This window comes from Euprymna scolopes, chromosome 25 (assembly GCF_053919585.1).
Source record: "Euprymna scolopes isolate OS-2025 chromosome 25, ASM5391958v1, whole genome shotgun sequence".
NCBI classification, from domain to species: Eukaryota; Metazoa; Mollusca; class Cephalopoda; order Sepiida; family Sepiolidae; genus Euprymna; species Euprymna scolopes.
Genome location: NC_136506.1, coordinates 53,127,242 through 53,154,420, shown reverse-complemented (window position 1 = coordinate 53,154,420; position 27,179 = coordinate 53,127,242). Strand labels below are relative to the sequence as shown.

General features: G+C 35.1%; 1 protein-coding gene across 1 annotated transcript in view; it reads right to left on the bottom strand.

Annotated features, from left to right (window-relative positions):
• Positions 1-8,072: 8,072 nt before the first annotated feature.
• Positions 8,073-27,179, bottom strand: part of LOC145247354 (large ribosomal subunit protein bL19m-like) — a 106,495-nt gene continuing 87,388 nt past the window's right edge. The window contains exons 5-6 of the mRNA XM_080109032.1: positions 16,650-16,837; positions 8,073-8,555 (exon numbers count right to left, since the gene is read on the bottom strand). Coding sequence (XP_079965158.1) covers positions 8,313-8,555; positions 16,650-16,837 — 431 coding nt within the window. The 3' untranslated portion in view covers positions 8,073-8,312. The remainder of the gene's footprint in view (positions 8,556-16,649; positions 16,838-27,179) is intronic.

Below are 27,179 nucleotides of genomic sequence, written 5' to 3'. Positions count from 1 at the left end.
TCGGGGGACAAAAGGTTGTTTTTAAGTTATTTAAAAAATGGTGGATATGTCAATAATTAATTTATTTGAGGCTCAGCACCTAGGATGTACTTTTTCTCATTATTCTTTGACAGAAAAATATAAAAAGCAAGACATTTTACTTTTGCCCTAAAACAACATTTAAAGAATTTTAACAATAAAGCGATGGACAGTGGAAATTCCGTGATAAAGAATAAAATTTCATAACTTCGTGAATATCGCATGAATTTGAATAAAATTTTTGAAAATAACTAACCTTAAAGCAGTTGTTTGATGATATAATTTTCATTTTGTTGTGACGTATATTTAGTGAAACATGCAATGCCCCCCCCCTCCCCGTTTTTGTTTTGTTCAGAAATATTCATATACTAGCAGGACACCCAGTGTGACTCAGTTGTAAAATACACTTAAATATGATATTTTAATTTATTATTATAGAACCAATACTCTGTTATTATATTTTACCCAATATATATTAGTGATTTCAAGTTAAAAAAAAAATGGCTTTGGTGCCATCAGTTAGAATTGAAATTGAAACATCGAGTGCACCAGCGTTATTTGTTACCACAGACAGATGGATCTCAAAACTCTTAAAAAGTAACTGACATTAATGCATATTTGTGCACATGTAGAGAAGCTCTTTAAATCGACTTATTTCTGTCAAGTTTCAATTTTATCAATTTTGATTCATTTAGCAGCTATTTTTACCAGCTAAAAAACAAATCGAATTTGTTCCACATATTAAGTTTCACGTCTGTAAAATTGACAGTATAGCTTGATAGACCATTCTTCACACAGACAGATAAGGTTACATATATATATATATATATATATATATATAATGAGACACATCAAATGGCAGTTTTGAACCACTCAAACTTTTGTCTGTTTAATTATTGGACATAAAAACTGTCTGGCCAGAGAGTCTATCAGTTGAAATATTCATAACTTCTACAGAATTTCGAGTGGCTCATAAGTTTTACTTTTAATAAGCAATTATTTTTTTCTAAATGTATACACCAAATTCTGGGTGGTCAAGCCAGATATTTTTTCATCACAGGTTTTATTTGTAATATTGCTGAACATAGCTTGCATATATTTACAGTTAAGAATTTTCAAAGTTAAACAAAATTTCTAAAAACAAAAGTTATACAAATTGAAATGCTGAAATCTTTTGTGACGAATATTTACACATTATTGACGGCTACATTCAGTTTTCGATTTCTGAAAAAGACAAGATTTTCCATATTTTTTTCCTTGACATCATATTAATAAAATTTGCGATGTCGAAAACATGCTGCAGATTTTCTATGAAATTAATAAAATCTTTTCAATTTAACTTTCAAGTTCATATTTTGCTTCATATCTGGTAAAAGAATCCATTTTCATTGACTAAAGAAATGAACTTCATATCTCATTGCAATCACGATTCAACGCAAAAGATCAATCTTGAAATGTGATTTTATACAAATTGGCTTAAAGTTTCTGAAATTGATGAAATATTTTGGGAGAAATTTGTGAATAGAATTTTTGTACAGAAAGCAAATTTACTCAAGTGTTTTTCTTTTCATTTTTTGATAAAATTATTTTTTGATTGACTATAAAAAGTCTCTAACTTTATTTGGCCAAAGCGGAATAGTCTCTTCAGAATGCGACTTAAACTGATGTTGCAAAAGAAGTGTTTTCTGATTTTAAGTCTATGATTGTTGGTTCTTTGAGTTATTTTGAACATTGTAACTGTGCATTTACTCAACAGTCTTCAACGCACACGAGTATATAAAAAGCTAGTAAACGTCTATTTGCATTCTCTCTCCAAACTTCTCCAAAAATGGTGTTGCTGTTCCAGATCATTGGAAACTCCTTTTGATGTCACCCAGTTGTTTGATTCTTCTAAGATGACTTTTTGTTTCTTACAAACTTTGAAGGATTGCTCACTGTAAAAATGATTGCATTTGCAAATGTCAAAATAATCCAACTCCTTTTCATTTGCGCACGAGAGTAAAAATTAGAATTCCTGTAACTTATTTGCTAATAACTGTCAGCTTTTGCTTGTAACAATTTTTTCCCTTTTGATTTTCATACTAACTTTATCATAAACAAAAATTTAATAAGATTAGGTTGTTACAAAAATAATGGTTGCTGGATTTTGAAAAGTCATTTTAACAGCTATGGTATAGCTGGAAAAGTCTTCTCAATTATTAAATCATTTCTTTCTGATAGATTCATAAGAGTAGTAGTTGAGGGGCAAAAATCAGAAGCTCACAATATTAATGCCGGTGTCCCTCAGGGATCCATCCTGGGCCCAACTCTTTTCCTGATCTACATTAATGATCTTCCAAATCATATCCTTACATCATTTGTAGACATTTATGCTGACGACACTACCATTTATGGTACCACATTTAAGACAGTAAACGAGCAAGTTCTCTCCAATTCTCTCTCCTCTGATCTTGAACACGTAGTACAATGGGGAAAGGAGTGGCTGGTTACTTTTAATGCATCTAAAACCAAGCTTCTCTCTTTACATCATCAACATTCTAATCCACATTTGTCATCAATTGAAATGAATGGCTCTCGTCTTCAGGAGGCCTCAAGTTTTGACAAGCTTCTGGGCTTGACCATTACTCCTGATCTTAAATGGAACACGTATATCAAATCTGTTGCCAAGGCCGCTGGAAAAATAGTGGGATCTTTCTATCGATCCAGTAGATATCTCACTGCTGATGCTATTCTCTATCTATATAAGAGCCAGGTACGTCCAAGGATGGAATACTGTTGCCACATCTGGGCAGGAGCTGCTAGAAAGAACTTGTCCTGCCTTGATAGAGTTCAAAATAGACTTCGTAGCCTCGTAGGAGATGTCCTTTTCTCCTCCTTGCAACCTCTATCTCACAGAAGAGATGTTGCGAGTTTGTCTCTGATGTATCGTTATTTTCATGGAAAGTGTTCAACTGAGCTTCAATCTATGGTCCCCCCTCGCCAAACTTTCACAAGAAACACTCGTCTAGCTGTAAACACTATCAATAATTTCCCCTACTCTTTATCTGTGCCTAAACCTAAACGTAGATTCCATGAACAAAGCTTCTTTTTTAGAACTGCACGCCTGTGGAATTGTCTTCCGTTTTCCTGCTTTCCGGCTGACTACAATATGGTTTTGTTCAAGTCTAAAGTAAATAAGTTCTTGATGAGCCGTTCCATATAAGTTATTAAATTTAAAAAATTTTCATTACTAATGATTACTATATTGACCAACTTCTACTGTACACTCTTTAACCCTTATCCTTGAGTGGCCTCTGGGCCTTGATAATGTGGTGATGCCTTTGTAAAAAAAAAAAAAAAAAAAAAAAAAAAAAAAAAACACAGAATTTATAGTTTATTTCTGATAAATTTATAGTTTATTTCTGATAAATTTGAACATAATTATGTTCTCTATATCTTGTAACTTATTTTCACACAGAATTTTTGAAGTAATGATGAACATGAAAACATTTTGCTATGTTGCACGAGTTCAAACAGCTGGGCAGGAGCTGCTAGAAGCATCTTATCCTACCATGACCGAGTTCAAAATAGACTTCATAGCTTAGGAGATGCGCTTTTCTCTCCCCTGCAACCGCTTTCCCACAGAAGAAACGTTACAAGCCTGTCTCTGCTTTATTGTTATTTTCATGGTAAGTGCTCGTCTGAACTCCAATCTATGCCCCCCCCCTTGCCTTTCATGAAAACACTCGTCTATCTGAAACTAATATCAATAATTTCCCCCACTCTTTATCTGTGCCTAAATCTAAACGTAGATTTCATGAACAAAGCTTCTTTCTTAGAACTGCACGCCTGTGGAACTCTCTTCCGTTTGCCTGCTTTCCAGCTGACTACAATATGTTTGTCTTCATATACAATGTAAACAAGTTCTTGATGAGCCGTCCCCTTAAGTAATTCAATTTACCAAATTTCCACTACTAACAATTACGATATTGCCCCATTGATTAACCCTTATCCTTGAGTGGCCTACATGCCTTGATAAGTTGTGACGACTCCTTTATAAAAAAAAAAATTGGACACAATGTGAAACTTCTGTCAATATAAACAGAGCTTGGGAGAGATTGATTCACAAGCGATTTGACAGTACAAAGGTGATTCCAGAAATTCCATGGTGGAGATGAGACTTGAAAATGAAAAAAGGTAGAGGATGGTTGTGTAATCTTGAGAATGAATAATTGCAAACACTTGTTGATCAAAATCTGTGTCAGAAATTTCTTAAGACACTTTTTGTCAGCACATCATCTTATATCTTGATAAATGGTTTCCTCATGAGATCAATAAGCATAAAAAGTTTGTGTGCTTGATGCTTTGTCAGCATAACACTAATGATCGAATAGTCACTTGTGATTAAAAGTGGCTCCTTTATGTGTAAAGGTCAATGGCTTAATAGTGATGAGACCTTTCATCACCCCCCCCCTTTTTTTTTGCTGAGATTTATTGCTATCAACTGATTGATTTACATAAATCGCTTGCCGGAAAGAAATGATTATAATGTGGCTACATGTTGCAGATTTTAGATATTATTACATCCTCCATATTCTTCAGATCTTTCGTCTACTGATTATCAGTTCTTTTAGCACATTTTTTTTAAATGATAAAACAGTTTTTAAATGCTAAAACTTTCTGGTCTAAAAAAAGTGAAATCAACTTTCAAAGATTTTGCTACACGACGGCCAATAAGTTTATTGACAATAAATAATCTTGTAAATCAATAGCAGAAATGCAAAGCTGCTCAAAATTTGGACTAATTTGAACATTTGTTAATTTTTGTAGTGCAAGGCGTTTCATAAAATCTCTATTTCAATATTGAGTGCAAAAGTTGCTTTTCAATTAAGCTGCCTGAATTTCAAAGTTTGTTTTTCTACTTCAATAAAAAAAAAAAAAAAAACCTAAACAGATTAAGATTTTTTCATTTCAACTTTTAAATTTATTTTTTTCCTGCTTTTGTTTATACTGATTTGAAATGTTGTCAAACCAAAAGATCATAAAAAAATATTACATTTAAAATTTTTGGACAATTTTCTCTAAATTTTTTAAAACTCTTCCACTTTCAGTTTTGTTGATTTTCACTTAAATTTTCATTTTTTTGTCACTTTTTCCTTTTTTTTTTTTTTTTTCGTTTTTTATTCATCATTATTACAATGAATGATGAAAACTTGCTTACATATATAATATGGCACCTTATTTTACAAAACAAAATAAATTTATTTTTCTTGATTATGCCTTTTTTTCAACAACTTTTGTATCTAATGAGAAAATTTACATGAAATAAATCTTATGATATTCAAACATCAGAAATTAACATAAATTCTTAACTTGAAAAATTAAAGATATTAGTTTTACAATTTGATTCATAGTTTTTTGGAAATTAAAAATCTGTCATTTTATGCCATTTAAAAATTATTTTTATTTTTAACTCATTCTATTACAACAATAGCGTTTTAATCTTTAAAGTCTTGAGCATTTGTTTAATTGTCTCTGCAGCAGTTTTAAATATTTCCGAATTTCTTTGAAATTTTGAAGGGTTTAACTTTTTTTCAATTTATAGAGATTAAAACGGTTGAGTGGTTTATGATAGATTATTTCATAAGTAATCATTTTCTCATGATAGAATTTAAAAAATATTTTATTTTACAGAATTCAAGAAATAAATCAGTAAATGAAAAAAAAAAAATGAATGGTCACAAGTAATAACCTAAAAAGCACCTCCCTCTCCCCTCCAAAAAAACATGCATCAAATTTATCTTTTGTAGAAAAAAAATAAAGGATAACTGCTCTAAAATGCTATAATGGCCGGGAAATAGGGGAATCATTTAATGTTAAATTTGTGAAACTGATCCCCCCCATTCTAAATTTTAAAATATTTTTCTTTTCTTCTTTTGACCAAGTTTTTCAGAGTATTCCTACAAAACAGTAGAATCTAATTTCTTTTTTTTTTTTTTTTTCAGAAAAGGCATTGGATTTAGCATTGAATGTTAATCTATAATACCTTTTTTTTTTTTTTTTTTTTTTAATTTTTTTATACTGCAAATATTTTTATGATTATGTTTACATCTCTGCACTGACTGACATACCTCAAAACATGGTTGCCAGTTTTTTTTCCTTTTCTCCATTCTTTTACTGACTGTATCGAGATTTTAGTACAGGTGGTCACCAAGTATGAAGGATTAGTTCACAAATTACTAGAGATGGAATGATTCCAATATTTTTCAGATTCCGGAACAATAATCGATTCTGCTTTAAATTCTAGATTCTGCTTTAAATTCTAGATTCTGATTCGTGTAAAATTTCTAAATACTTGTGTTTATTTTCAGATTTCTTTCTTGTAATGTATGCATATTTTTGCAAAAGTAAAAATATAATTGTTGAGGGTGCATTATATTACACAAGTAGATCTTTTATTTTTTCTCAAATATTTTTCCCTGTAATTTATTCAGAATAATGAAGCAATTAATCATTTATTTTTTTTAAACAAAGCCGACTTGCAGCAGTTGACAAAATGTTATTTGAATTTTCTTCACAATTTGACAGTCAATTAGGACCAGTTTTGAGTACTTTTTAAAGCGATTGTTAAGTGACTTATGAAAAGCCATGAAAATACTGCAAACAAAAAAAGGACACACAACTGTCCCATTTTTTTCTTTTCTTTTCAAAGATTATAATGTTTATTGCTTTGATGTGTGAAGATGACCCTAACATTACATTTACTGAATTAATGATAAATATAACGTTCATAATTGAAAACCATTTACACTTCCGCATTTATTAATAATTAGGGTGTAAATTTCCATAGCATTTTTTCAATAAATTTAAAAAAAGATGCTGGAAATTTTATCACATGTTCACTCCTCTACAGTTTTAAATTAGAGATAAGCTCCCCTCCACCCCAACCCAGTTTTAAATTAGAGATAAGCTCCCCTCCACCCCAACCCAGTTTTAAATTAGAGATAAGCTCCCCTCCACCCCAACCCAGTATTAAATTAGAGATAAGCTCCCCTCCACCCCAACCCAGTTTTAAATTAGAGATAAGCTCCCCTCCACCCCAACCCAGTTTTAAATTAGAGATAAGCTCCCCTCCACCCCAACCCAGTATTAAATTAGAGATAAGCTCCCCTCCACCCCAACCCAGTTTTAAATTAGAGATAAGCTCCCCTCCACCCCAACCCAGTATTAAATTAGAGATAAGCTCCCCTCCACCCCAACCCAGTATTAAATTAGAGATAAGCTCCCCTCCACCCCAACCCAGTATTAAATTAAAAATATTAATTTTAAAAACTTTTTAGATTTACTCATGTTTTCATTCTTTTTTGCATGAGGATTCTGTTTTGTTGCCAACCGGACTTAGGGTTAGTGGTAGGGTTAAGAGTTTTGTTTTTAAACAAAAAGTTAAGATTTCTTCCAAGCATTCATAGTTTTCCTTTCTTGATTAATGGTCCCCTCTCCTCTATTGATAGAGAACTCCAATTACTTCTTTTTCATCCCCGGCTGTTTCACTAAACTGGCCATCCCCCATTTTTTATTTTGTCCTAAATTTAGTTCTGCAAGCCCCTTACCAATCAACCTACTTGTTTTCAGCCTTCATCAAGCCGGAAAACAGTGGGCAGTCTGCCATCTAGTGAGGGTTGGGAGGACCCTACTAATAACTTCTTTCTTTTTTGACTCAAATGAAATCTTTTTCTACTCTTGTGGAATTTGTTTACTTGTAAATAAAAAAACCATCAAACTTTTTTGTTTTATAATTTAAAAAAAAGAAAGAAAGTAGGACACCCCCACTGGAGTGATTGTTGCGAGTGAGAACTTTAGCAAGGGATACTCCCCAGACAAGTAAAAAGGTACAGTGACAAGGATGACTACCCCCCCCCCCTATTTTTTGAGTTGGCCTTGTGTCTAATTGTTTATTTTTACAGAAAATAAATGATAAAAAACTTAATGGCAACTTGAAAGATGGTGGTTTATGCAACTAGCAGAAGGAGAATTAGTACAAATATTGAATGCAATCAAAAAAAAAAAATATTGCATAATATTGTTTAATATTTATTGCAAAAAAAAATATTGCATAATATTGTTTAATATTTATTGCAAAAAAAAATATTGCATAATATTGTTTAATATTTATTGCAAAAAAAAATATTGCATAATATTGTTTAATATTTATTGCAAAAAAAATATTGCATAATATTGTTTAATATTTATTGCAAAAAAAAAAAATCTAAAATCGAAACTTTCAGTTTCATTTGAAAGAGAATAACATTTTTTCATTAAAATTTCTTTCTTTTATTTTCTTTAAATTTTGATGTGTGAGATGAAATTTCTTGGAAAATATTTGCTGCTTCATCTTCGGGAATTGTTTCTCTGTACATCTTCATAAGATCTTTTTCCTCCCATGGCCGGGCAACTTCAGTTGCTCTGTCATAAAACTTTTGAGGCAGTTGAAGGTCTTCCACACCTTTTAAGTTCATACGTTCATAACGTTGAAGCCATGGTCGAGGATTCAACTTCACCTTGTTTAAAAAAAAAATTATTATAGAATGACTCAACATATTTAATAAAAAATAAGTAAAAAAATATCTTCAATAATAAAGTGAAATTAAAATCATTTTTACTATAAAAATCTTTTTATTTCAATTTTTCTTTTTTTTAAGGTCAAAGTTATAAAGCTGAAGAAAACCAACTGATCTGAAAACTATAGTTTTTAAGTTATAGAATTTGAAAACTATAGTGATCAGAATGGTGTTTTATTTAGAAGATATTTTAGAGTGTTTTATTAAGTTTCTCATCAAGAATTGCTCTTGAAAACTGTCCAGACAATCAGCATATATGAAATTTAGACACTTTTCATTTCTCAGTCACTGTCTTCAATTTGACAAGATGGAAGCAGAACTCTAGAAACCACGTTTCCAACTGCAAAGCACCCATTCTTCATGGCTACCCACTACATTTGCTACAGACTTTTTACACTAACAGAATACCTAAAAAGATGTTCACCCCAAACATATTTTTCCTACTTGGTAACTATGCGTTTTGCAATTGATCATGCAACTTACAGAATTGATATTTCAACAATGATGCATTTTAGATAACTTCCAAGTGAAATTATTCATATGAGAAAATCACTCCAACATGCAAGTCTTTATGTGTGATTCAGTTATATGATAATCACCAATTAAAATATTTCAAAGCCCAAAGAAAATAAAAGTTCAAAAAAACTCCAATTGAAAATAAATTGCATAAATCTTGGAAGTAATTGTGATAAATTGTAAAAAAATAATACATTAAGAGAATTTACTAAATTTGAAAGAATTTTTGAAAAAATTAGAAGAGCAAAATGCACTTATTGCAATCGTTGTTTCTATGCATGTAGTACTTACCAACAAAACAAACGCCCACGTGTTTGTGCCTTGTGTAGGCATGCGCAACAACAGAATTTGGGTTTTTATAAGCGGAAGTCTCGAAGTTGTTAGGAACCTCCGGGCGCATGCACAAGAGGAGGGATTGAGAGAGTGGTATAAAAGGCAGGTCGAGTGAGAAGGTTGTTGTTGTCATTGGACGTTACAGTGACGCGTGTGTTAGCAGTTGATTAAGAAGTTGTTGTTTTTGTGTCAAGTTGTGCACCTCGGTAAAGGTGAAGGTCATAAGCTATTTTGGCGATTTCGTTTTGTCTCTTTTCCTGGACAACTATGGCTGGGGGAAAAACTGATACCCGAATTCGACGGATCCACTTCTGTTGTCGACTGGGTCGAAAGGGTTGAGCTGACCTGCAACCTCTGTAAAGTAAAGGGGGTGCATACCGTGATTCCCCTGAGATTGGCTGGAGGCGCCCTGAGTGTGTATCAGCAACTTAGTGCCGTGGAGAAGGCTGATGTTACCTCTATAAAAAATGCTTTATACAAGGCATTTGCCATGGATCCCTGCACGGCCTACGAAACATTTGCCTCTAGGAAGCTCATGCCAGGAGAAACCGTGAACGTCTTCTTCGCGGAGCTGAAGAAACTTGCAGATCTATTTGGCAATGGAGTGTCAGAGCAGACACTGGCGTATGCGTTTTTGGCTGGCCTTCCCACCCATGTTAAGCAACTGTTGAGATCTTCCACCAGCGTATCTGTAACGCCCATGGAACATTTGTTAGAACGCGCTCGAGCCATTATCAGAGATGAGGAGGACCTGAGGGAACCGGTTGTAATGATGGCACAGGCAGCCAAGACTAATGCTGAAAAGAGTCCCAGTTTGAGACCCACGACCAATGGGAAATGTTTCTGCTGCGGCCAGTGAGACCATTTCGCAAGAAGTTGTACTAACAAAGGGCGGGGGTGCCCGAGCTGTTTCCAATGTGGTAGTTATGGACATTTATCCCAAAATTGTGCGGGAAATGCATCAGGGGGCAGGACGTCAGCGCCACCCTGTTCCCCGGACAAGATTTAATTGAGGCGCAACCGACAATAAATGTGTACGTGGACCAAGTGCCTTGTTCAGCTCTTCTTGACTCCGGGTGCTCACACACCATCATGAGTGCCAAGTGTCGAAACTGGACAAAACAGAACATCAAAGTAACCACAATAGGTGGCAATACGCAAGCTTGCTGTGGAGCCGGAACTGTCAAAGTCCACACAGACTCTGGTGTGGCCGCAGACATTAATGTGCTGGTGATGCGAGGGGATTTGCTGGGATTCGATGTACTGTTGGGATATGATGCTATTAAGGCACTGGGGGGAGTTGTTATCGGAAGAGATGGGACTGTGCGGTTTTTGGAAACCCCAGTGTGTGCTGCAGTTCACATTGATCGGCCTGGTTTTAAGGTGGACTACGATCATCACCAAAAAGCATGGACTGCATCGTGGAAGTGGACAGAAGGAAGGGCGCCAACCGAACTCAAGAATAGCATTGCAGAGTACTCGATACCCGACAAGGCCCGTAATGAATACGAGAAGGAGCTTGAGGCATGGATCCAGGATGGATGGCTGATCCCCTACCCCAACAAGCTGGGACCACCCAAGGGTCTGATTCCCTTAATGGTGGTAGTCCAGCATAACAAATCAAAAGTTCGTCCGGTGCTGGACTATCGTGAACTCAATAGATACATTGAGACGTACACTGCCGATGCTGACGTGTGCACCAGCAAGCTGAGAGAATGGCGCCAGAAGGGCTCCAATGTGTCTATAGTAGACGGTACCTTACGATGGAGGCGTGGCAGTGAGATTCCTAACATCCCTGATGTTATTACACGGCGGACTATTTTTTCCTTGTGTGGGAAACTTATTGGTCACTTACCAGCATGTAGCTGGCTCCGAGCAGCTGTGGGCGTCATCAAACGCAGGGCAAGTTCAGTAACTACAGGTTGGGATGATGTATCTGATGATGCTCTTCTAACTCTGATGACGACAGAAACTCTAGAGAGAGTTGACAAGGAGGATCCTGCCCGTGGAGAATGGTGTGTCGATGGGGACACTGTAAATGTGTGGGCTGATGCTAGTTCTTTGGCATTGGGAGTGTTATTGGAGCAACGTGGAAACGTAATTGAAGACGCGTGCTGGCTGCAACTCATGTACGATACTCAACATATCAACCTGGCGGAACTGGATGCTGTTATGAAGGGTTTAAATCTGGCACTGCAATGGCAGTCAAAGAAGTTGCACTTGTACACGGATTCTCTCTGCATCTACCACTAGGTGTCCGACACTCTTTCGGGACGAACGAGAGTCCGCCCTAAGGTAGCCAGTGAGATGTTAATCCGGCGGAGGCTAAACACCCTGAAGAGTCTGGTATCGGAGTATGACCTGTCGGTGAGTGTAACGCTCGTGGCATCACACTGTAATCATGCAGACCAACTAACCCATGTGCCTCACAAATGGTATGAAGCTGTGAAGACAGGCGTGGAGTTCGCTGCTCGATCTTGCGCAGTTGGCGCGATTAGCTCATGCCAAATACAAAGAATTTATGTGCAGAGTGGACATCCAGGTATCAAAAGAACTCTGTATTTTGCGAGGCGTGTGGACCTGGCAGTGACAAGGGCAGATGTCAGGCAGATCATCAAGCACTGTGAGGCATGCCAGTCTATCGATCCTGCACCTGAGCAATGGCAGAAGGAGCGATTGGAGGTTGAGCATGTGTGGCAACGAGTAGCGATGGATGTTACCCATTACAGTGGTAAGCCCTTTCTAACCCTTATCGACTGTGGACCCACTCGTTTTGCGGTGTGGCGGCAAATGACCAGGCAGGACTCAGCGAATGTTGTCCGCCAACTGTCATCTATCTTTTCTGAGCGAGGTGCGCCGGAAGAGATATTGACGGACAACGATGCTGCTTTTTGTAACCACCAAGTTCGACAGTTGTTGAATGAGTAGGGTGTCCGACTACAACTCATGTGCCATCAGGGAATGGCATTGCTGAGAGGAGCCATCGCAGCATCAAGAGAATTGCTGCTAGAAAGCAATGCACCATTATGGAGGCCACGTATTGGTATAACATCACACCAAAGGATGGGAAGACACTAACAACAGCACCAGCCAATGCCATACACACATACCGTGTTAAGATAAAGGGCATTGACACTGTCCAGCCAATCGACGAGGAGAGTCATGACAAATACAAGGTAGGGGATCCAGTTTGGGTAAGACCCCCTGGAAACCGGTGCACCACCAAGTTCAAGCGAGGACAAATATCTGGAGTGGTCAGCCAGCAGTCGGTCCTTGTTGATGGAACCCCACGCCATGTGCGCGATCTTCGCCCAGCTAGTGAAGTACATCCCACAACTACAGAGAGTGATGAATCATCAGATGATGAGCTGCTGATGAGTGAGGTCACCGAGCAAGAGAGTGGTAGTTGTAGTTCGTCTGATCAGGCAGGATCAGAACCAGAACCACACCCAGAACCAGAACCTGAATCCGAGATTGTAAATACCACCCTTCGCAGAAGCCAGCGAAATAAGAGGCCACCCCCGGAGTGCACTCTATGTGATCATCAGATCAGGGGGGAGTGTAATACTTACCAACAAAACAAACGCCCACGTATTTGTGCCTTGTGTAGGCATGCGCGACAACAGAACTTGGGTTTTTATAAGCGGAAGTCTCGCGGTTGTTAGGAACCTCCGGACGCATGCGCAAGAGGAGGGATTGAGAGAGTGGTATAAAAGGCAGGTCGAGTGAGAAGGTTGTTGTTGTCATTATACGTTACAGTGACGCGTGCGTTAGCAGTTGATTAAGAAGTTGTTTTTTTTTTTTGTGTCAAGTCGTGCACCTCGGTGAAGGTGAAGGTCATATAAGTCGTGCACCTCGGTGAAGGTGAAGGTCACGCGTCCTATGAAGATTTTGTTGTTTCTATGCATGCGTCCTATGAAGATTTCATACTGAGGTTGAGAAAGATTTTTCATTCACATTTCAACAAATTGGAACCGTGTTTGTTTTTGTTATCTCCATCATAGCCTTCAGCTCTCGATAGTTTCAGCATTGGATCTACTACCACTCCATAAGAAACTTTTTACATTTTCTCATGATAAAAATATACTTTTTTTTTATTATATAAAAAGAGATTAAATTAAAAAAAATATTTAATAGAAATAAAAAAAAATATGTTATTAACTTGCTTTGAGTCAGTGCTTATTTACTCCATTTTTTGTATCCATTGCTAAAACAAGTCAAGAAAATAACTACAGAAAAAAGTCATAATATTCCTGGCCTAAATGTAACCTAATTATAGTTTATGAGTTCTTACTTAAAAATACAAATTCACAATACATAATGTTTCTCAAGCAAAATGAATCGGTTTCTCTGTTCGATTTTAGATGTAATTTTTTTATAAAAGGAATGACAAAATGAAATATTCAAAAAAAAAAAAAAGAAAAAAGAAAGCACAATTACCATTTAAATGTAATTTGTTTTTTTAAAAGAGTTCAAAAACTCCAATTGACAGAAGTAATCTGATGACCAAAGATGAAATGCATCTTAATTGAACTTAAGTTGATCTGTTTTTTTATAATAATGTTAAGAGTTATATACAATACTTATCTAATATATAAAGAAAAATCACAATTTTGTATTGCATGTGTGTCCGATTAAAAGTTAGTTGTGAAAAAATTAAAAACTACACAAGATACACTTAGAAAACTTACAACATCGGATTCATTGTGAACTCTGCCCGTGTTAGGGTAAAAAGAAATACCGTAATATTTTTAAGAGCTAAATTAATGCATGGAAGGAATAACTTTTTTTTTTTTTCATTCTTACTGCCAGCAAAAAAAAAAAATCAAAAAAAAAAACCAACACTGAAACGAAGTTAAACAGTTTTGTTTTGTGCTTTCTAATATATATGGAACCCATTAAGATATATAAAGAAAGGGGGAAAAACAAAGACACTTTTTAAAACCCTTTTCTGTTTCCTTATCCATTCTGGGTAGTGCTGCTTTTGTTTTTTTACTCACGTTCACCCCTTACGAAGCTTATCGCCACTTGAACATAAATGGCTACTATTTGGAGCCATATCTAAGAAAGATTAACAAGATATTTGTTTATGTTATATTTAAACTTCTGCATATCAGTACAGCCACGGAAGCAGGCAGCAGGAAGGGAATTCCAAAGTCTAGCTTTTCGAGGGGAAAAACTATTAGAATAGAAAGCTTTCTGGCATTTAGGGACAACAACAGTGAATGGGTGAGATCTTATTGCTAAACAGGTTTGTCGGGGATATGTACGTCAAGCGAGTACAAGTGAAACGAGTTCATCAAAACACATTCCATTAAAATATTTGTAAAACAGGCACAGTGATGCAATATTGGGTGATGGGACAGGGGCTGGAGCTTAGTTGCTAAAGTGGGATCAATTAGATTGACAACTCTTTTTTTTTTTACTTTATCTAAGAGGGAGAGTCTAGTGGTAGATGCACCAGCCCAGATGTGGCAACAATACTCCATGCATGGGCATATGGTGGCCTTGTAAAGATACAGGATGCTCTCAGGCGTGAGTAGTCTTCTAGTGTGATAGAGGGAACCCACTTTCTTTGCAGTAGTCTTTGCAATGTCCTCTATGTATTTGTTCCAGTTCATATTGCTCGCAAATGTTAGGCCGAGAAGTTTGAAGGTAGAATTCTCACGTAGAGTGCTATTTGTCATGGATATAGGGGGTTGGAGAGACGTCTTGTAATTGTTAAAGGAGAGCAGCTTAGTTTTACTAGCATTAAATGTTACCATCCATTTACGGCGCCATTAGTCTGGAGGTGATTTTCTACTGAATGTTAATCATCCATAATTCTTATTGACTGTGGACTCAACCCATTTTGTTGTTTGATGAGCAATTATATGATAAAATTCTGCAACTATTGTCCATCTTTTATGAAAGGGGGACACCATCAACCAGTTATTCTGTGGGAGTTTAACTGCGGCTATGATGTGCATACATCAGGCAACGGCATCATGGAAAGAAGCCATCATAGCATAAAAAGGATTGCTGCCAGGAAGAAGTGTTCCATTGGGGAAGCAACATATTGGTACAATGTTATGAGCGATCGCACCTGTGAATGCCATCTACATGTATTAGGCTCAAGTAAAAGGAATCGGTCTCACTTAATGACAAGATCATGTAAGAGATCAAATCTATGTTAAACTGGCAAGCTGTGAATGTATCACGAGAGGCGAGTGACTCGTGTGGTGAATCAGCAATCTGTCCTAGTTGATAGAATCTGTCCTCGTTGATAGAATCTGTCCTAGTTGATAGAATCCCGGGTCACATAGATGACCTCTATCCTGTTTTGGAGGCAGATCATTCAGCCACCAAGAAAAATGCTGCAAAAAAACGTCAGATGATATGGAAGAAGAAAAGCTTTATCAGACGTGAGTGGAATGCATGTTTTTGGTTGAAGAAATGCATGAATCACGGTCACCACCACCACCACTCTGCATGATCAAACGATAAGGAAAGAGAGGAGCATCTCATGTGAGGATTGCACCATGTATTGTTTTCAAGGATTGAACTCGGAACATTTCGCTTAAAAGACAGAATTTTGTTATTTTTGTGCAAAATGACGAAAATTCACTTTTGCATGAATTCCTTGTTTTCTTGGAACATTTAATTAATCATTTTATTTGAGAAAAAGATTATTAGTGGAGGAGAACCCTCATTTGCTGTTATCGTAATACGGACGGCTATGGAGAGAATGTTTAGACATTTCTGTACACGCAGAGAAATTTTTTCTTTGAAAAACTCCTATAATGATTATGTTAAAGTAGTTTTCAAACAAGAAAATTTCCACAATATGAAAGTTTTTTTTAGCTTTATTATTAGAGCTGCAATTTTTAACGTTTCTTCAAGGAAACGAAAAGCGCATCGAAAAATGAGTGGTTAATCTTCAATTTTTTTAAAAGAAAATCTATGAAAATATTCCCAAATGAAACCTCAAATGTTGCAATCATGAAAGAATTTTGTTGAAACTAATTTCAAATGCTGCATCTAATAACAAATGAGATTTGATTTTCGAAACAACTAAATCAAGAGATTTGAAATACTTTTTTTAGGCAAATGCTACAAAAAAGTTTCATTTTTAAAAGTAAAACAAACTTTCTCGTCTCAATATTTCCATTTGAATAATTTGACAAAATAAATCAAAGAACTTACTTTTATTGGGTTGACAGGCACTTTACTTCCTTTAGGAAATGGAACCGATTCAAAATCAAAAGGAATTGTACTATATTCAGGACTGGCATCTCTTAAATAGTACAACTCCTCATCCAACCGTTTTTCTAATTTTAACACTTCAATCAGTTGAATGTGTGGATGATACATTTCATAGCGAATTTCAATTCCTGAAAAAAAAAAAAAAATTCAATTATCTTTATTCTTTCACAATTGGCTGGCACTTGCTCATCGATTTATGGGGAAGTACCACCTGGATGCCCTGATTCATAAATAAAAATTGATCTATGTGGTGCTGTGTCTTCTCTGTTTGATCTTGGATGCCATATCGTCGTACCGGAATATATCCCTTCGCTCTTAGCTATTACTTCCACTGATGACGTCACCCCTACTACTCCATTTCCTCCAGGCAAACTATTACATGCTGCCCTGTAATAGTTTTTATTTTTCATCGCTTGAAGAGATTCTAAGAAAAAAATGATGCCATTGTCCATTATCATCTGCTGCGAAACAGATTTGATGCTTTACAAGCACAAGAGCAGGAATGAACTGCAAATACCACCTATGAAAACTTTGTCTGATCACAAACAGCAAAGAAGTGTACACCTGTGAAGGCCAAGGTAAAGCGAAAAGTACCCTGGGGAAATGACAACATGATATCAAAACAAGAAGAGTTAGAAAAAACAAACAAAAAGCAACATAGACATAAACTCGACAGAATACAAAACTAAGGAAGCAGGACCTTCAAGAACTTAGTATGATGTACTTATCAGAACAACAGAAGTATGTTCAAGAACAAAAAGATCAAATCCAGAATGCTGGCTTGGCAAGTAATAAATGAGATATCTGGGTGCAAACGACCTGCCAAAGCTAAGTTAAAGGCAAACACCCCGGAAAATGAATGTTTGAAATGGAAAGCACATTTTGAAAAAGCTACTTGGAAACAAACCAGAAGTGACAGACCAACCAATTCAGCTGATTGTTGTACAGGAACTCGATATTGAGAAGGGTGATTTTACAACGGAGGAACTTCTAAATGTACTAAAGAAGACCAAGAATCGTAAAGCTGCAGGCTTAGATAACATACCTCCTAAAGTGTGGAAGACAGGTGGTTTCAATGACATATTTCTTGATTCATACAATGCTGTACATAATCAAAAAGTTATTCATATATGGAGGGAAGGATGCATACTTCCCTTCCCCAAGAAGGGTGACCTAAGCATACCAAGCAACTACAGAGGATGGTTTGGTTGTTTTTGTTTAACGGCATATCAACCCTTTTCAGGTTATTTAATGCTGAATCCAAAGATTTAAGAAAAAATTTTTTAATAGAATATATTTGTTGTTTTCAAATCGGTTTCTATTTAATCCATAGTTGGAACCCTAATAGGTACTACCACTCCGGGTCTGAGTGGACCTAGGAGCAATGGCAATTAAAGGGTGGCTCCACACTCCCCAAAACCCGCAAGTTGGGGCTTCACCACTGGATATAGTTTAAGGTCATATCCAGGACCAAACTACAGAGGAATAACACTCCAATTGCAGCAAAAATCTACAATGTCATGCTTCTCAAACGTATCTAACCAAAGAGCAAAGAAGTACTCAGGAAAAAACAGAATGGATTTAGAAAGAATCGCTCGAACAGTAGCAACTAGTCAAATATTTACTGTCAGGAGACTAATTGAAGGAGTCAAAGCCAAAAACATTGAGGCAGTCATGATCTTTGTAGATTTCTCCAAAGCATTTGACTCTGTACATAGAGAAAAAATGGCCAGCATATTAAAAGCATATGGCTTTCCAAATGAAGTCATTAATGCTATCATGATGCTATATGAGCACACTGGAGCAATGGTCAGGTTCCCAGATGGGGACACTGAATTTTTCGAAATTCGCACCGGGGTTCTACAAGGAGATACTCTTGCCCCTTTTCTTTTCATTGTTTGTCTTGACTTTGTACTTTGCACCTCTGTTGATATACATAACATGCTAGGCTGCACCCTAAATGAATCCAGAAACAGACGTCATCAATCAGCACACATAACTGATGCAGATTACGCAGATGATATTGTTTTGTTTGCGAACAACACTGCTGATGCGCAAACACTGTTCGAATACAAGAAAAGTCCGCAAATGACATTGGTCTCCACATTTATGCGGATAAGACAAAGTTTATGACTTTCGATGTGGAGGGAGAGATCAGGGCTCTGGTTGGATCAACACTGAAAGAAGTAGCTGAGTTTACGTATCTGGGCAGCAGCATAGTTTCCACAGAGAGAGAGATTGAAATTTGCATCTCAAAAGCATGGGCCGCATTGGATGGGCTGCATTCAGTATGAACTTCAAAACTGGCTGACAAACTGAAAAGGCAGTTCTTCAGGGCAGTGGTAGAGTCTGTCCTTGTTTACGGTGCTACAGGTTGAACACTCACCAAAAGATTGAGAAGAAAACTAGATGGCACATACACCCATATGCTACAAACAGATTTAAATATATCTTGGCAAAATGATCCCATGAAGCAGCAACTTTATGGCAACCTACCTGCCATATCTAATACCATCAGGGAAAGACGCCTACAATTTGTCAGTCACTGTTTGAAGAGCAAGCATGAATTGGTGAGTGATGTGTTGCTTTGGACTCCACGACACGGATGCACAAGCAAAGGACGACCTAGATCCACGTACACGATGCCAACTGTGAAACTGAAGATCTGAGGCAGTTGATGGAAGATAGGAAACTCTGGAGAAGAAGAGTTGCATTGGTGCAGGCAAGGAGCCTGTCCTGATGATGATGTGCTGCTCCGTTAGTTTTATATTTCATCAGAATTATGTGTGATAGGATTGATTCACATTAAACACAATTCTTGACTTCCACTTTATAAGATGATTAGTTTTCTGTACCAAATATGATGTTTTATTTACTCCTAGCACAGACATCTGGTTTGAACTAAACCACCATCTTATCAAAGGAAACAATTACAACGCCAAGCAAAAAGGGGAGATCACGTTAAACAGAATTTCTTTTTATCCATAGACAACTGAACAGTCTTAACTCTGTTTATGTCGATTGAGAATATAGCTGATGCATATAGATTTTCATAATCCTATTTTTTGTTATCTTTACAATCTCCAAAATTTAAATGTTCCACTTTCATGCTTTTCAATTTTAAATATTTTTCAATTCTAAAATCACATTTTTCTGAAACAGATCATTTCCATAGAATCTGAAATCATCCATATGTATTACGAGAATCCCTATCAAGTCACCAGTGGGATTGTCCTATGCACTCACCATTTCTTTCAAACGAGTTAACTCATAATTTTAACCATCGACAAGGTGCATCATTCAAACCATAAATACATCTTTTCAACTTCCACACCTGTGATTCTAGACACACATCAGATGCTGGTCTAAGGAATACTTCTCTCTTCAACTTATTACCTTGCAGAAATGCTGAGGTAAAATCAAGTCTCCATCTGTCACATAATAAACAAGGTCATTAACGATATGAGATGCATGGCCCCATGGCTGCACGTTGGAGAATCTGTTTTTAAGTTATGAGAATCTTTATCCTAACCATGTGATGATGATGAGCCTTCTGGTATCACTTGTCTTGTTCGTATACATTTTTGCCTCATTTCATGAACATTCATATTTTCCAATTCCTTTTTTTATTTGCATCAAACACATCCTTGTTTTTGTTCAAAAGTAAACAAAACTGCATGTTTCTGACTACTTACTCCCTCTACTGTTACTTGAGAAAGTTTTCTCCATTGATCAACATGGTCCTAATTAACACAAAGAGAATCTTAATTCTGTTTCTGGTTTTATATTTATTCAAAGGTTTTATTTTCCTCTTCACTTTGGTTGTGTGCTCATAACCATTCCTTTCTTCTATTCATCAATCTTTCTCAATTTATATTCTACAACTTTGTTTCAACTTGGTTTTATATTATCTTTCACTTCTATTGCTATTAGAATTATAATATTGTTCTTCATCTTCCTCCTCCAACATTTCATTCTTCTCATTTGAAGAATTTGTATTTTTTTCATTTATTGAAATTTGCAATTCCTTGCCTTCATCAAGATTTCATGGATGCAGCACACATTGATTTTTTCTCCCCAAAACTTTAGCAGAACCATTCATTCCAGTTTTGTCATCTTTAGTAGACACGTCACCTGTAACACACGTCACCTGTAACACATGTCACCCGTAACAAATCCTCCGTATCAGTCCTTACGTTACATCTCAAGACTCTTTGAATTCTTTCACTGGATTCAGTTTCTATGAAGCTTTTTCTTGCAGGGTATTCAAATTTATTTTAACCATATCACTGGTTGTTGCAGTTTCCAATGCAGGGAACCAATCATTCAAAACTGATGGAATGTTAATATTTGACCCAAATACAAGCTCATTTGGACGATGAATTTCAAGTGCATTTTTAGCACTAGCAGTCCAAGTAAAATCTATTTCTGGCTCACATTTTTTATCATATTATTTCTGTTGCTTCGGCAATTATTGTGATGTTGCCCAGTACTAAATGAACTTTCTGCAGTAGTTGTGCATATTTCAATATTCAATTTTTCATTCATCAGTTGGTAGCCCTCATTATTAAACTCTCATCCATTATCATTTGAAAGCCGTTTCAGAGCTTGAAAATAAGATATCCACATTAAAAATATGTTGCAAATAATTTCTTCATCTTTCTTGGTCTTACTTGATCTCGCAGCAAAGCATCTAGTAGATGGATCAATTCCTGCAGTTTTCATTGATTTATGACTTAATAACAAGGCTATATCATTTTTAACAATGTCAGCCTCAACATCTGATACCTCTTATACTCCCTATACAAGAAATTTACTGCTTTATTAGCTTTTAACTTCAGTCCATCTCCAAAACAAAATATTCTCTTAGACTCAAGTTTCAACCACCACTTATCTCGGTCATTTAATTTATCAAACCATTTAATACATTAAACCAAATTTCTCCAGCAGTTTGAGAGCAAGCAGAGTTCAATGCTGTCTCTTTCACAAGATTGGACATTTTTACATTAAAATAAGAATTATTTATCAATATTTAATAACATGAATCAACATTAAACAAAGTAAAATTCACCTGGTCTGAATCCACAACAGTGTTGATAATATTTATAGAATTGAATGCAGACAAAAAATCGTTATGAATTTGAATCTAGACTGATGTAGTATTAGTAATAGCAGCAGCAGCGATAGGTGTGTCAGAAATTTCGTGAAAATAGTGAATAATTCCACCCCATCTTCCCAAGCTTATAACTCCTCGAAAAATGTAATTCAAGCCCTAATTTTTTTTTTCAATTAAAGGAGCAAGGACCAAGGTTTCATTTAAAAAAAAACAACAAAAAAAAACGTGTTTTTTTTTTTAAAAAGGTTTTAAACTTCGGACTTTACAGGTAAATTTCTAAAAAACAGTACTTTTTTTTGTTTTAAATTTGAATATATTATTTATTGACCTTTTCTCTTCAATTTGTGATATATAAGACTTTGGTACATAAATTAATTAGTTACTTTTTAATAGACATTTCAAAATGGGAGGCGTGAATTATTTAACTCCCTGTCTTTCCAAGCTTATAACTCCTCGAAAAATGTAATTCAAGCCCCATTTTTTTTTCAATTAAAGGAGCAAGGACCAAGGTTCCATTAAAAAAATAAAGAAAAAACAAATGACGTGGTTTAAAAAAAAAAAGGGTTTTAAACTTCAAACTTTACAGGTAAAATTCTAAAAAACACTACGTTTTTTTTTTGTTTAAAATTTGAATATATTATTTATTGACCTTTTCTCTTCAATTTGTGAGTAAATTAATTATTTACTTTTCGGTGAGTAAATTAATTATTTACTTTTTAATAGACACTTAAAAATGGGGGAGGCGTGAATTAAAAAAAAAACGTTTGTCTAAAATATTATATTCGGTTTATTGGAAAGAACATAAAATTTCACATTGACCCTGAAAATATCGTAAAAATAGAATCAATAGAAAAATTTTGATAGATTTTTAAAGTTTAAAAATTGAAAAATATTGAGTTCGGAAAATTCATTACTGTTTAAAAAATAAAAAAAAATATTTCTATTACTTTTAAAACAACTTTAATAGTTTATTTTGGAAGTATAACCCATAAAGAAAATAAACAACCCACTTTTAACAGAAAAATTATGAGATTTTTATATTTTATTCGTAGTTTCGTGTAGGGGTGTCAAAAATTCCTACAAAAATTCTGATACACCTACAGCAGCGATAGCATGGCGTAAACAAACGTTTTGTTTTTTTTGTTCATTTTTATTCCAGATCGATTTTTTTTTTAATCGAAAATCTGGTTATAAAAAAATTCTTACATGTTTAGTTAGAGCTATTTTATCAACCATATAAATATTTAAAAAAATTGGGTAGTAGTCAAATTAAAATATTTTAACAACCGAAGATGTGAAATACGATTGTTTTGGCTCACGTGTATGAGCGGTACACACTTCTAATTTTTGTCTTTTAAAAAATGTTTTCAGTGAATTATACTACCTGATGATTAAAAAAAATTAATATTTGAATATTTGTAGGAGGTGCTCAGTTAAAAAATAAAAACTGTAGAAAAAGACATGAAATGTAATTAAAAATCAAAATAACATTAAAATTTTTTTAACAATTTTTCAGCTTTAGCAAAAACTTGTTTCTTTTTTTATATTTAAATAGGCGGGACAAAAAATACTTGATATTTTTCCAAGCGTCATGTTTTCCGTTAGAGTGATGTTACTTTTTCAAATAACATTTATTTTTGTCTGTTTGTCGTAATTCTTGTAAAGTTTCACAATGGGTATCAAACACCCTCTTAAAAAAACAAAAAAACTTGCTTAATCATATGTCTAATCCTAGGTATGAGTGGCAAGCCTCCTCCCAAAACCTTTAGCCTTAACAATAACACTAAGTACAAGTGGCAGAGCTCCCCACTAAACAAACTTCCTCTGCAAGCTCATATAAGCGTAAAAAAAAAAAAAAGCATAAAAAACATTTAAAGAAAAGTGCACATGATTAATCACCCATAAAAAAAAAATAAATACAAACGTATAAGGCACAAAAATGTCCTGTAATGCTAGGATGGTCTTGAAATGGTGAATTATTTTATATTTATGTGAAACCAACCCCCACTCTAAATTCTTAAATTGTTTTTGTTTTGTTTCTATCAAGTCTTCAGGATGTTCACACATAATTTTCATTAACCCAAAGTCAGAGTGGCAACCTCGCCACCTTCTCATAAACCACACATAATCACCTTTTAGAAAACAAACAAACAAAAAAACACCCAAGATTTATCTATCATAGGAAAAAGGGGGGGGGGGTAACTGCCTAAAACGCTCAAATGATTCAAAATGGGAAATCATTTTACATTCTAAAATTAATTTTTGTTTATTTTTTATTAAAGTTTTTCAAGTTGTTCATATATCTATAAAGGTAGAATCACATATTTTGGAGAGGTGGTCAGATGGGGAGGGGGGCAACAGAAGGTATTAATCTACAATAATACCAACGAAATATTGCAATATATTCATTTTTAAACAGTCCTGGATTTCGATTTCAGTTTTTGGCACATAAAATGCATTACAATTCAACTTTGAGTTCTTTAACTTCTTTTCTTTTAATGGATACATGGTATTTTTAAAGAATTGCATATTTATGTGCATTTACTGCAGATTATTTGAAAACCATTAATTTCTGGAGATTTTCAGTAGCATATTTTAATTCCTAGCACAAAAATACACTTCTATGATAAATTTCATTGCTTGATCTTCTGTTTTAACAAAGATATAACATTTTTACTGAAAAAGTAATGAAGTAAAGAATACTTTGTAGTTAAAAAAAAAAAAATTGCTGACGAATATTCGAGCATGTTTGCTATTTGACATGTTTACAAACAACCGACGCCATGTGTTTGTGCCAATGTCAAGGTCGAATCACCGGTATTAGTTGAAATGTGTGCCAGTCGCTGCCAGGTGGCGGCGTCTGCTACAGGGTATCTATTCTTTACTTGATCCAAAAAATGTGACAAAACGCATATGGTCTTAAAGTGAGGTACAAAAAGTCATAACTTCCTTAATTTTAATTGGATTTAAAAAATTTAAAAAGATTCTTAGCTCATCAAGCTCTTTCTATAGATACCAATATTGAAATATTTTAAGCTATTTCAATTTTTTCATGTGTATTGCTACTTAGTCGAATTACATTTAAAGCAAGACATTATTTTACCTTGTCTGTTGTTAGGATTTACTTTATATATCCAGTCATGTCTTTGTTCCTTAATACTTCTGTATAGATTGAAATTTACGGTTTCAACTTCTTTGATAGGCAGAGAAAATACTTTCTTTGGTGTATCTTTCATTTTTGCATATCCCAAGTTTGAACATGTTGGGTTAGGGTTACTTTTTCATTTTCCTCTGATACATTTGCTGCATTCAGAACAAAAAAGGGCTCAACTCCTGGTAAATTAATTCTAAATTTCTGTAATTTATGATACAAAAATTCATATCACATCAAACATTCATTTATATTAACTCCAGCCACCATTTTGTAGCAATAAAACATGTATGCCATCATATCCAGTAAGTGAATTTTGTCCAATTAGTCCACTGATATCCATTATTGTCAAGTGTTGAACGCATTCTCTTATATTTCATGGTAATGAAATATAAGAGCAGGATCTGGTTTCTATTTAAATAAATCTGTGAATATAGACCATATTTCTATATATTGCTTCCATTCAGCATATGCCTCTTTGTTTAGCAAAGCAAGTGTTTCTTTTTTAAATGTATTTCAGTGTTTGCTGAACAAAGCAGTTTTTCTTATATTACAGACAACTTCTGCTACCAATATTAATTTATTCATTTCACAGACATCCAGTCTGAACTAAACTGACATCTTGTCAAAGGTAACTACAACAAGCAAAAAAGGGGATCACTCTATACTCAAGAGGAGACAACTCAATAATTTCAGCTTAATACTAGCCAATCCTGTGCATCCCATGAAACTCTTTCTAGTTCACTGGTTCCTAGACAACATACCCGATGGCTGTCTCGTTCTTAACGACCAATCGTTTGTTTATCTATGTTATTTGCATCAGATTTGCACAAACACTATCTTTATTCAGTCTAAATTCTCCAAGTATTCTTAATCTTCCGCTTCACAATTATTTTTCCAACATTTTTTGATCAGATTCTTCAACTCTCCTCCACTGAAGAGTTTACCCAACTTGATATCATAGCTGAATCAGTCCTTATTTTAATCTCTATCAATTTCCATTTTATAGCTAAATTAAGGCCTTTCAAAACAGCATCTAATTCAGTCATGTTAATATGATTATAGTCTTATGATTGTTCGTTAGCATTAACCTCACTAACAGCCAATCTCCACAAACATGCTTGCATCACATCACTCTTATTTTCGTTTCAGGATTATGCCAAGTTCCATTAACAGTTTTACAATCAACTCTGTCTTCTTACTCTACTGCATCTGCTCTTCACATACCTGTCACATCTAGGCAGCAACTGCATCATGCGCTAACAATTTGCTGCAGATAGAGAATAATCGCATTATCTTTGGAATCTTGTCACCCCCTTCTGAACACGCATTTTTTTTGATCAGCTTAAAACCCAGTTCTGTTCTATCAAGTGATTCTGCTGATATTTTCGTCACATCTGCCATTTTGCTGTCAATGTACGAATCAGTGATTTTTTGTCTTATTTCCCTATATTAACATAGTTTTAGCATGACTTCCATAATGCAACATTAAATCCTGTGTCAGGCAGTAAGTTCTTCCTTTATAGCAGATCAGCTTGTACTATCATAGTTCTTTACTACATGCAGCTGCAAGTAGGCAAACGAGGTCCACAATTGTAGTTGCCACTTTCTCATCTTTTCACCACACACATCTTTTATGTCACTTCCTTTTATGCCACAAAATGGTTCAATTCCGTAAAGTTTAACTCTGATCTGATTTTTAGCTTTTGTGGTTTGGAACACTGTCATCAATGGTAACAATTTTCCCTTAATCCTTCTATGGTAAGAAAATATATTTTGCTATCCATCTTTCCACCTCCTAAGTTTTCTCACTTTCCAGGGAATTCTTGCAATACTTTATTTTATTCTTAATATTGGAACCCCCCCCCTTCCATGTCCATCAAAATTTGCTTCAAAGTGTTTGCTCATCCATTTCATAAACATTTAGAAACTGATGGGCAGCAACAGCACATTTCCAAACTTCACATCTCGTCGATCGTATACATTCCAATTGTGCCGTCAATCCTGTTAATGATGTGATCCATTATAATCGCCTCCACTTTTATTCGTACTCCACATACTTTTATCTCCACTTGCGGGGCTCCTTAGATTTTGTGACCCTTCTATCAATCGCTTTCATCGCTTCTTTTATCATTGAAAGAGCCAGTCCAGCTATTTCAATCTGTTGCCACAGTAGCTACTGTAGCAACAGAATGAAAGAGCA